Raw genomic sequence first — 12,347 nt, forward strand, 5'->3', positions numbered from 1 at the left:
TCTCTACTCATATCCCCTGTATCTTTCTCTCATATCCCTATCTTTCTCTCATATCCCCTGTATCTTCCTCTACTCATATCCCCTGTATCTTTCTCTATATATCCCTGTATCTTTCTCTACTCATCCCCCGTATCTTTCTCTACTCATCCCCTGTATCTTTCTCTACTCATCCCCCGTATCTTTCTCTACTCATCCCCCGTATCTTCCTCTACTCATCCCCGTATCTTCCTCTACTCATCCCCCGTATCTTCCTCTACTCATCCCCCGTATCTTCCTCTACTCATCCCCGTATCTTCCTCTCATATCCCCCGTATCTTCCTCTCATATCCCCCGTATCTTCCTCTACTATCCCCCGTATCTTCCTCTACTCATCCCCTGTATCTTCCTCTACTCCTCCCCCTATCTTCCCTCATATCCCTGTATCTTCCCCCGTATCTTCCTCTACTCATATCCCCTGTATCTTCCTCTCATATCCCCTGTATCTTCCCTCTACTCATCCCCTGTATCTTCCCTACTCATCCCGTATCTTCCTCTACTCATCCCCTGTATCTTCCTCTACTCATCCCCTGTATCTTCCTCTACTCATCCCCTGTATCTTCCTCTACTCATCCCCTGTATCCCTCTCTCTACTCATCCCCTGTATCCCTCTCTCTACTCATCCCCTGTATCTTTCTCTCATATCCCCTGTATCTTTCTCTCATATCCCCTGTATCTTTCTCTCATATCCCCTGTATCTACCTCTACTCATATCCCCTGTATCTTTCTCCATATCCTCCTCTCATATCCTCTCTCTCTACTCATCCCCTGTATCTTCCTCTCTCATCCCCTGTATCTTTCTCTCATATCCCTGTATCTTTCTCTCATATCCCCTGTATCTCCTCTACTCATATCCCTGTATCTCATATCCCCTCTACTCATATCCCCTGTATCTTTCTCTCATATCCCCCTGTATCTTTCTCTCATATCCCCTGTATCTTTCTCTACTCATATCCCCTGTATCTTTCTCTACTCATATCCCCCGTATCTTTCTCTACTCATCCCCCGTATCTTTCTCTACTCATATCCCCGTATCTTTCTCTACTCATATCCCCGTATCTCTCTCTCTACTCATATTATCTTTCTCTACTCATCCCCGTATCTTTCTCTACTCATCCCCGTATCTTTCTCTACTCATCCCCGTATCTTTCTCTACTCATCCCCCGTATCTTTCTCTACTCATCCCCCGTATCTTTCTCTACTCATCCCCCGTATCTTTCTCTACTCATCCCCCGTATCTTTCTCTACTCATCCCCGTATCTTTCTCTACTCATCCCCGTATCTTTCTCTACTCATCCCCCGTATCTTCCTCTCATCCCCGTATCTTCCTCTCATATCCCCCGTATCTTCCTCTACTCATCCCCGTATCTTCCTCTACTCATCCCCGTATCTTCCTCTCTACTTATCCCCCGTATCTTCCTTCCTCTCTCATCCGTATCCTCTACTATCTTCCTCTACTCATCCCCGTATCTTCCTCTACTATCCCCGTATCTTCCTCTCTATCCCCGTATCTTCCTCTCATATCCCCCGTATCTTCCTCTCATATCCCCCGTATCTTCCTCTCATATCCCCTGCATCTTCCTCTACTCATCCCCTGTATCTTCCTCTACTCATCCCCTGTATCTTCCTCTACTCATCCCCTGTATCTTCCTCTCATATCCCCTGTATCCCTCTCTCTACTCATCCCCTGTATCCCTCTCTCTACTCATCCCCTGTATCCCTCTCTCTACTCATCCCCTGTATCTTCCTCTCATATCCCCTGTATCCCTCTCTCTACTCATCCCCTGTATCCTCCTCTCATATCCCCTGTATCCCTCTCTCTACTCATCCCCTGTATCTTTCTCTCATATCCCCTGTATCTTACTCTACTCATCCCCTGTATCTTCCTCTACTCATCCCCTGTATCTTTCTATTTCGCCCCCTATTCTCCCTCGCTGTCCCCCTAAAACCCTATTCTTATTTTTCTCTCTCTGGCCCCTTCTCTATACTTCTACTCTCTCTGGCCCCTCTATCCTTCTGCACCTTCTCTCTCTCTCCATCCCCCTATATCTTTCTCTCTCCAGTGCAATGTTCTTCATAGGCTGGGTCAGAGTAATTGGTCTCGTGTCGCGAGGGCGAGGCCATGAGAGAGGTGACCAATCCCAAGGAGCCCACCCCTACTGGACGACCTATCGCAGTGAGCACAGGAGTCCTAGCCCCTCTCCCTCACCACACGACCCCACTGGTAGACCCACACTGTGGCATCAACATGATATACTGACAGGTAAAACACTTTGTTTTCCTCTTTCTTACATGTTCTCATGTAAACCCACAGTATCCTGTACGAACCACAGCTGTTTGTGCGTGTTTCAGGTGAGACCAGGACTCCAGCAGGTCCAGGTAACCCTAGGAGACAGTCTGGAGAGAGAGTCCTGTGGGCAACACGACGCTGGGAGACGGACTGCTGTTCCCTCCGACTCTACTAAACACACAGTTCAACTGTACACACACACACACACACACACACACACACACACACACACACACACACACACACACACACACACACACACACACACACACACACACACACACACACCTCTGACCCAACTGAGTGCAGTTCAGTCCAACAACAGTGAAATACAACCAAAACCAGTCCAATAACACTCCATCTAGTCAGAACAACTCCCTGCAATAACACTTCAGACTAATAAACCTGCTCCCTGAAGAGCACTGAACTGGCAGATCTGGGCTGAGTGTTACAGCACTGGAACTGGCAGATCTGGGCTGAGTGTTACAGCACTGAACTGGCAGATCTGGGCTGAGTGTTACAGCACTGAACTGGCAGATCTGGGCTGAGTGTTACAGCACTGAACTGGCAGATCTGGGCTGAGTGTTTACAGCACTGAACTGTTAGATCTGGGCTGAGTGTTTACAGCACTGAACTGTTAGGGCTTTTCACTTAATAAAATAACGAATTAATGGGAACTGTGTGAGAGAATGTGTGCATAGGAGACTGAAAGGGTGTGTGTGTGCCAGGAGTAGAACAGTACATCTACTACCTAACCACGTCTGTCTGACAGGACATTTACCATGGAGGGTTGGCCCTGGGGGGGGGGGGCAGTCAGTACAGTCTCAAACCCCTCCCTCCCTCACTAACGTCAACAACATTCAACACCCCTCCCTCCCTCCCTAACGTCAACAACATTCAACCCCCTCCCTCCCTCCCTAACGTCAACAACATTCAACACCCCTCCCCTCCCTAACGTCAACAACATTCAACACCCCTCCCTCCCTCCCTAACGTCAACAACATTCAACACCCCTCCCTCCCTCCCTAACGTCAACAACATTCAACCCCCTCCCTCCCTCCCTAACGTCAACAACATTCAACACCCCTCCCTCCCTCCCTAACGTCAACAACATTCAACACCCCTCCCTCCCTAACGTCAACATCATTCAACACCCCTCCCTCCCCAACGTCAACAACATTCAACACCCCTCCTCCCTAACGTCAACACCCCTCCCTCCCCAACGTCAACAACATTCAACACCCCTCCCTCCCCAACGTCAACAACATTCAACACCCCTCCCTCCCTAACGTCAACAACATTCAACACCCCCTCCCTCCCCAACGTCAACAACATTCAACAACCCCTCCCTCCCTCCCTAACGTCAACAACATTCAACACCCCTCCCTCCCTCCCTAACGTCAACAACATTCAACACCCCTCCCTCCCTCCCTAACGTCAACAACATTCAACACCCCTCCCTCCCCTAACGTCAACAACATTCAACACCCCTCCTCCCTAACGTCAACAACATTCAACACCAACAACTCCCTCCCTCCCCCTAACGTCAACAACATTCAACACCCCTCCCTCCCAACGTCAACAACATTCAACACCCCTCCCTCCTCCCTAACGTCAACAACATTCAACACCCCTCCCTCCCTAACGTCCCATTCAACACCCCTCCCTCCCTAACGTCAACAACATTCAACACCCCTCTCCTCCCTCCCTAACGTCAACATTCAACACCCCTCCCTCCCTCCCTAACGTCAACAACATTCAACCCCCTCCCTCCCTCCCTAACGTCAACAACATTCAACACCCCTCCCTCCCTCCCTAACGTCAACAACATTCAACACCCTCCCTCCCTCCCTAACGTCAACAACATTCAACACCCCTCCCTCCCTAACGTCAACAACATTCAACCCCCTCCCTCCCTAACGTCAACAACATTCAACACCCCTCCCTCCCCAACGTCAACAACATTCAACACCCCTCCCTCCCTAACGTCAACAACATTCAACACCCTCCCTCCCTAACGCAACAACAACATTCAACATTCAACCTCCTCCTCCCCAACGTCAACAACATTCAACACCCCTCCTCCCTAACGTCAACAACATTCAACACCCCTCCCTCCCTAACGTCAACATTCAACACCCCTCCCTCCCTAACGTCAACAACATTCAACACCCCTCCCTCCCCAACGTCAACAACATTCAACACCCCTCCCTCCTCCCTCCCCAACGTCAACAACATTCAACACCCCTCCCTCCCTCCCCAACGTCAACAACATTCAACACCCTCCCTCCCTCCCTAACGTCAACAACATTCAACACCCCTCCCTCCCTCCCTAACGTCAACAACATTCAACACCCCTCCCTCCCTCCCGTCAACAACATTCAACACCCCTCCCTCCCTAACGTCAACACCCCTCCCTCCCCAACAACATTCAACACCCCTCCCTCCCCAACAACATTCAACACCCCTCCCTCCCCAACAACATTCAACACCCCTCCCTCCCCAACGTCAACAACATTCAACACCCCTCCCTCCCTCCCTCCCCAACGTCAACATTCAACACCCGAGAAGGTAAACTAGGAAGCAGGATCAATGAGCGAGCCACCATCCATGTTCATTTACATCAGACTTTATTCATTGTTTTGTAGAGAACTCAGACAGATGACATGGAGGAGGGGAACAGCGAGATAGTAGGCAAAGAATATAAACAGACAAGACAGAGAGATAAAAGATAGGAAGAGGATCGGCGTATTTACAATCATCGGCCCCCCGACCAGAGAGACAGGGATAGAGAGACAGAAAGGACTCTAGCAGGTCCAGCCAATAGCGTTATTAGTAGATTTCATCAAGCGTTGGATTGTTCACCCACTAACAGGGAACGTGAGCTGGGTTTAGACTGTCGTGAGACAGAGATAGAGGGGGGACAGATAAAGGACTAGCAGGTCCAGCTAGCAGCGTTATTAGTAACTAACAGGGAACGTGAGCTGGGTTTAGACTGTCGTGAGACAGGGATAGAGGGACAGATAAAGGACTAGCAGGTCCAGCTAGCAGCGTTATTAGTAACTAACAGGGAACGTGAGCTGGGTTTAGACTGTCGTGAGACAGGGATAGAGGAGGGACAGATAAAGGACTAGCAGGTCCAGCTAGCAGCGTTATTAGTAACTAACAGGGAACGTGAGCTGGGTTTAGACTGTCGTGAGACAGGGATAGAGGAGGGACAGATAAAGGACTAGCAGGTCCAGCTAGCAGCGTAACAGCAGTGGGACTAGTAAGGTAAAGATCCCCTGGACTAGACAGTAAGGTCAGGGTAGGGGGCAGGTTACGCTGATCCTAGGTCTGTGCCTCTGAACCAGTGTCAGCTCACAACAGGGCGGTGTCTTAAATAGCACCATATTCCCTAGATAGTGCACTACTGTTGACCAGGGCCTATAGTGATAGTGCACTACATAGGGAATGGGGTGTCACGTGGGAGGCGTCACATAGGTCCGCTTCTCTAAACTCCAGTTTCTGCTACGGTTTCAGTGCAATCTTAAAAACAGACAGAAGCAGGAATCTGAAAGTTAAAGGAACGATGGCAGCAACAACGGTGTCCCAGCCTCCTGAAACAATACTGACACTACCTACCATCAGTACGTCCATTACACTAACCATCCTCTCTGGGAGATTGAGTTTGATTATATATTGTATTGTGATGGTATTATGTGTGGGGGGAGGGAATAATAATAATATTGCTAGAGGTTTCTGTTCAGTAGTCTTTCCTCGGACTTCAAAAGTAATAATAAGAGACTGGCATCGTAAACACCTAGAGAGACACAGCTGGGGGCACCGCCATGTGTGTGTGTGGGGGGGGTTCATATGTGTGTGTTGTAATGTTTCAGTGTGGTCTACTCGTGAACTAAAGCCTTGACCGATATGGCGACTGACTGCATGCGTAGGAGGATAGGTGGAAAAACACTTCCTGTTGAAAAACAAATCCCGCCAGGTGATTGGTTGGTTAGGTGACAGGTCAGAGGTCAAGGGGGGAGAGGGCGTGTGTAGAGTTGGTCTGAGCAGACTGAGGAAGTACAGAAGTACTTAGTGGAAGCTCCTTTTCTTTTACGTTTGATCTACGGGTTTCTCATTTTCTTCTTCTCTCTCGTTCGTCTCATCTCTCAGATCCCCTCTTCTTCTCCTCTTTCTTCCTACTCGTTCTTCTTCACCTCTTTCTTCCTACTCGTTCTTCTTCTCCTTCTGTTTCAGCAGTTTGTTGATCTCTCTCTTGGCCATGCCAGCGTACTTGCTTATGACGCCATGCTGGTTCAGACCAGGAAGCAGGAGCAGGAAACTCACTGGGAACAAAGGAAACAGAGTCACTACAGTTGAAGTCTGACGTTTACATACGCCGTAGCCAGAAACATTTAAACTCAGTTTCGCAATTCCTGACATTTAATCCGAATAAAAATTCCTTGTCTTAGTTAGGATCACCACTTTATTTTAAGACTGAAATGTCAGAATAATTAGTAGAGAGAATGATTTATTTCAGCTTTTATTTCTTTCATCACATTCCCAGTGGGTCAGAAGTTTACATACACAATTAGTATTTGGGAGCATTGCCTTTAAATTGTTTAACTTGGGTGAAACTGATCAGGTAGCCTTCCACAAACTTCCCACAATAAGTTGGGTGAATTTTGGCCCATTCCTCCTGACAGAGCTAGTGTAACTGAGTCAGGTTTGTAGGCCTCCTTGCTCGCACACGCTTTTTCAGTTCTGCCCACAAATGTTCTATAGGATTGAGGTCAGGCCTTTGATGGCCACTCCAATACCTTGACTTCGTTGTCCTTAAGCCATTTTGTCACAACTTTGGAAGTATGCTTGGGGTCATTGTCCATTTGGAAGACCCATTTGCAACCAAGCTTCAACTTCCTGACTGATGTGTTGAGATGTTGCTTCAATATATCCACAATTTCCCCTCATGATGCCATCCATTTTGTTTCTGAGGTCTTGGCTGATTTCTTTTGATTTTCCCATGATGTCAAGCAAAGAAGCACTGAGTTTGAAGGACGCCTTGAAATACATCCACAGCTACACCTCCAATTGACTCAAATGATGTCTATTAGCCTATCAGAAACTTCTAAAGCCATGACACAATTTTCTGGAATTTTCCAAGCTGTTTAAAGGCACAGTCAACTTAGTGTATGTAAACCTCAACCACTGGAATAACGATACAGTGAATGATAGTCTGTAAACAATTTTTGAAAAAATTACTTGTGTCATGCACAAAGTTGATGTCCTAACCAACTTGCCAAAACTATAGTTTGTTAACAAGAAATGTGTGGACTAACTAAACAGCATACTGCTTAAAGGGCTGTTTTCATTAGTGCATACTGTAGCAAAACGAGCCTCTTATTGGACAAGCTCAGGTTAGTCCCTCCACCACTGTGCAGTTTGGTTCCTAACGGGTCTATTAAAACAATCTACTCCACGTTTAGTGGAACAATGTCTCATCATATATATAAACAAGTCAGGATTCTGTAGGACAGTTTGTCTGGTGAACTGGGTAAAGAGACTAGGGTTGCCTCCCAAAGGGCACCCTATGTAGTGCACTACTTTTGACCAGAACCCTATGGGGTTCCCCTAATAGGGAGTGATCCTATGATGTATAACCCTTTCTCTTGGTGGTATTTTACAGTTGCAGGATGACAATGCACTGACTACTGAACAGCTATCAGCTGGCTATGGGGCCTTGTGCTTGTCTGTTACAGCTACGCAGTCAGACCAATAATTAGCCAAGGTCTCCGGTGATGTTTGGAATATATAGTTAATGCTGGGTCTCGGTCTAAAATGGCACCCTATTCCCTATATAGTCCACTACCCCCAATAGGCCCTAGTCAAAAGTAGTGCACTATATAGTTAGAATAAGGTGCCAATCAATACTTGTTGTGCTGGCCTGGTATGCAAAGACAAGTATAAACCAAGTAACATTTGAGTCAGAATTTGACTTGATCCATAAACTGACAGGGTGTGTATCCCAAATGGCACCCTATTCCCCATGTAGTGCACTACTTTGGACCAGAGCCCTATAGAGAAAAGGGTGCCATTTGGAACATGCTCAAGGACTTCCGTTTCTGTCAACCTTCGTACATCCTTCCTATGTGGTCACTTCTCTAATGGTGTCAGGTGGTTTTAACGGTCACTGTAATTATTACTATAGCAACAGGAGAAAGCAGGAGAGAGAGCAGCTACAATGTCACACACCAGAATACAACCGATTGTATTTTATTTATTTAACTAGGCAAGTCAGTTAAGAAAAAATTCTTATTTACAATGACGGCCTACCGGGGAACAGCGGGTTAACTGCCTTGTTCAAGGGCAGAACGACATATTTTTAGCTCAGGGATTCGATCCAGCAACCTTTCAGTTACTGGCTCAATGTTCTAACCACTAGGCTACCTGATTGGACCTAAATACTCTTGCTTGTATTAACCTGATTGTTTGAACTCAGAACACCAGGACTGTGTGAAATAATGCAGCAATGAGTAAGCTACAGTCATGGGACCTTTTGGCTGAGTTAGCCATTAGCCCAGGTAGGTTTACTACAGGTTGGCTGAGTTAGCCATTAGCCCAGGTGGGTTTACTACAGGTTGGCTGAGTTAGCCATCAGCCCAGGTGGGTTTAGTACAGGTTGGCTGAGTTTAGCCCCATTAGCCCAGGTGGGTTTAGTACAGGTTGGCTGAGTTAGCCATCAGCCCAGGTGGGTTTAGTACAGGTTGGCTGAGTTAGCCATCAGCCCAGGTGGGTTTAGTACAGGTTGGCTGAGTTAGCCATTAGCCCAGGTGGGTTTAGTACAGGTTGGCTGAGTTAGCCATCAGCCCAGGTGGGTTTAGTACAGGTTGGCTGAGTTAGCCATCAGCCCAGGTGGGTTTAGTACAGGTTGGCTGAGTTAGCCATTAGCCCAGGTGGGTTTAGTACAGGCCCAGGTAGGTTTTACAGGTTGGCTGAGTTAGCCATTAGCCCAGGTGGGTTTAGTACAGGTGGGTTTAGTTGGTTAGCTGAGTTAGCCATTAGCCCAGGTGGGTTTAGTACAGGTTGAGTTAGCCATTAGCCCAGGTAGGTTTACAGGTGGGTTTAGTACAGGTAGGCAGAGTTAGCCATCAGCCCAGGTGGGTTTAGTACAGGTTGGCTGAGTTAGCCATTAGCCCAGGTGGGTTTAGTACAGGTTGGCTGAGTTAGCCATTAGCACAGGTAGGTTGAGTTAGCCATTAGCCCAGGTGGGTTTAGTACAGGTTGGCTGAGTTAGCCATTAGCCCAGGTGGGTTTAGTACAGGTTGGCTGAGTTAGCCATCAGCCCAGGTGGGTTTAGTACAGGTTGGCTGAGTTAGCCATCAGCCCAGGTGGGTTTAGTACAGGTTGGCATTGCCCAGGTGGGTTTAGCAGGTTGGCATTAGCCCAGCCAGCCATCAGCCCAGGTGGGTTTAGTACAGGTTGGCTGAGTTAGCCACAGCCCAGGTGGGTTTAGTACAGGTTGGCTGAGTTAGCCATTAGCACAGGTAGGCTGAGTTAGCCATTAGCCCAGGTGGGTTTAGTACAGGTTGGCTGAGTTATCCATTAGCCCAGGTGGGTTTAGTACAGGTTGGCTGAGTTAGCCATTAGCCCAGGTGGGTTTAGTACATGTAGGCTGAGTTAGCCATTAGCCCAGGTGGGTTTAGTACAGGTTGGCTGAGTCTCTAAGAGCTGTGAGTGCTTCTGGGTAAGTCTAAGAGCTTTACACACCTGGATTCTACAATATTTGCGCATGATTATTTTCAAAATTCTTCAAGCTCTGTCAACTTGGTTGTTAAACCTTTCAAGTATTGCCATAGATTGTCAAGTAGATTTAAGTCGAAACTGCCACTCGGGAACATTCAACGTCTTCTTATACAGTGTATATTTGGCCTTGTGTTTTAGATTATTGTCCTGCTGAAAGGTGAATTCGTCTCCCAGTGCTTGGTGGAACGCAGACTGAACCAGGTTTTCCTCTAGGATTGTGCCTGTACTTCGCTCCATTCAGTTTGCCCCAAACAAACATTAAAACTTCATATTCAGGACAAAAAGTGAATTGATTTGCCACATTTTTTGCACTATTACTTTAGTGGATTGCTGTGTTGTTTAGGTCAGTTTTCTCCTTTCACAGCCATTAAACTAACGGGTTTAAAGATCACCATGGTGAAATCGAGTGGTTTCCTTCCTCTCCGGCAACTGAGTTCCCTGAAGGACGCCTGTATCTTTGTAGTGGCTAGGTGTATTGAAGTGTAATTAATAACTTGACCATGCTCAAAAAGGGACATTCGATTACTGCCATTTTTTGTTGTTGTTTTCACCCATCGACCAATAAGGGGGCCTTCTTTGCGAGGCATTGTGAAACCTCCCTGGTCCTTGTGGTTGAACCAGTGTTTGACTGAGGGACCTGACAGATATCTATTACATAAAGTTGAGGTAGTCATTCTAAAATATGTTAAACACTATTATTGCACACAGAGTGAGTCCATGCAACTTATGTGACTTGTGAAAAGGACATTTTTTACTCCTGAACTTATTTAGGCTTGCAATAACAAAAAAGGGGTTGAATAGTTATTCCTTAATTAAAATAAACTTAATTCCACTTTGACATCATGGCGTATAATGTGTAGATCAGAGACACAAAATCTCAATTTAGTCCATTTTAATCCAGTCAAAGGGTGTGAATACAGGTACATCGGTAGGCTACAGATGGGTCGGTAGGGTACGGGCAATGTAGGTAGGTCGGTAGGGTACAGGTAGGTAGGTAGGGTACAGGTAGGTAGGGTGTCGGTAGGGTACAGGTACATCGGTAGGCTACAGATGGGTCGGTAGGGTACAGGTAGGTCAGTAGTGTACATGTAGATACGGTAGGTAGTGTGCATGTAGGTAAGTAGGTAGGGTACAGGTACAGGCAGGTAGACAGGTGCTGGTACTTACCGATCAGGTAGGTGAGGAAAAGGTTGTGGACTTGCTGTCCCATCCAGGCCACCGTCACCAGACTGCTGATCACAGACGCAAAGTACTGTGGGAAGACAACCGGAAGAGACATCACTACCCCGTTCCAAAACAGGCAGACAGACCCCGTTCCAAAACAGGCAGACAGACCCCGTTCCAAAACAGGCAGACAGACCCCGTTCCAAAACAGGCAGACAGACCCCGTTCTAAAACAGACAGACAGACCCAGTTCTAAAACAGACAGACAGACCCAGTTCTAAAACAGACAGACAGACCCAGTTCTAAAACAGACAGACAGACCCAGTTCTAAAACAGACGACAGCGCTAAAGTGGGTCTCGGTGTGTGTGTACCATCTTGGGTTTCTCCTCCTTGAGCGAGAAGAGTCTTTTCCACCAGCCCAGGATGCGACGCTGAGTCTTCACCAGGTTACCACAGATCTCATGGAAACGCTGCTGCTGCTCTGAAGACCTGGAGAGAGGGAGAAAGAGGGGAGGAGAAAGAGAGAGGAGGAGAGGGGAGGAAGGAAAAGAGAGGAAGGAGGAGGAGAGTGATATTATTACCATTATATCCAAGACCAGTGGTTTTATTCAGTCAACAACTATCCCTACATCTCTCCATCCATCTGAACAAGAACACTTGATCAGAACCAGCTCAGCAGAATGAGAGGAGTCCATCAATGGGGCCATATGATATCTGATAAGGCAGTTGGGGAAGTGACCTTCCTTTCTGCTGAGCCACAACTACCCATTTCAGGCTCAGGTCAGAACATGGGCTTATGAACCAGCAGAACTCACTGCCAGACACTGAAATAGACCCAGTGTGTGTGATATACCCACCCTCTACCCCAGCTATATACCCACCCTCTACCCCAGCTATACCCACCCTCTACCCCAGCTATATACCCACCCTCCACCCCAGCTATATACCCACCCTCTACCCCAGCTATACCCACCCTCTACCCCAGCTATATACCCACCCCCACTATATACCCACCCTCTACCCCAGCTATACCCACCCTCTACCCCAGCTATATACCCACCCTCCACCCCA

At 47.5% G+C, this 12,347-nt stretch overlaps 1 protein-coding gene and 1 long non-coding RNA gene across 2 annotated transcripts in view; one reads left to right on the forward strand and one right to left on the reverse strand.

The window, feature by feature from the left end:
• The first annotated feature begins 2,190 nt into the window (after positions 1-2,190).
• On the forward strand, positions 2,191-10,450 carry LOC124022300. The gene is made up of 3 exons (XR_006836357.1): positions 2,191-2,299; positions 2,389-2,516; positions 10,250-10,450. It is a non-coding gene; the product is annotated as an uncharacterized LOC124022300 (long non-coding RNA).
• Positions 4,940-12,347, reverse strand: part of LOC124022299 (ADP-ribosylation factor-like protein 6-interacting protein 1) — a 30,213-nt gene continuing 22,805 nt past the window's right edge. Inside the window, exons 4-6 of the mRNA XM_046337224.1 lie at positions 11,648-11,765; positions 11,279-11,363; positions 4,940-6,654 (exon numbers count right to left, since the gene is read on the reverse strand). Of these exons, the coding sequence (XP_046193180.1) occupies positions 6,536-6,654; positions 11,279-11,363; positions 11,648-11,765 (322 nt within the window). The 3' untranslated portion in view covers positions 4,940-6,535. The remainder of the gene's footprint in view (positions 6,655-11,278; positions 11,364-11,647; positions 11,766-12,347) is intronic.

Source organism: Oncorhynchus gorbuscha, unplaced genomic scaffold, assembly GCF_021184085.1.
Source record: "Oncorhynchus gorbuscha isolate QuinsamMale2020 ecotype Even-year unplaced genomic scaffold, OgorEven_v1.0 Un_scaffold_1329, whole genome shotgun sequence".
NCBI classification, from domain to species: domain Eukaryota; kingdom Metazoa; phylum Chordata; class Actinopteri; order Salmoniformes; family Salmonidae; genus Oncorhynchus; species Oncorhynchus gorbuscha.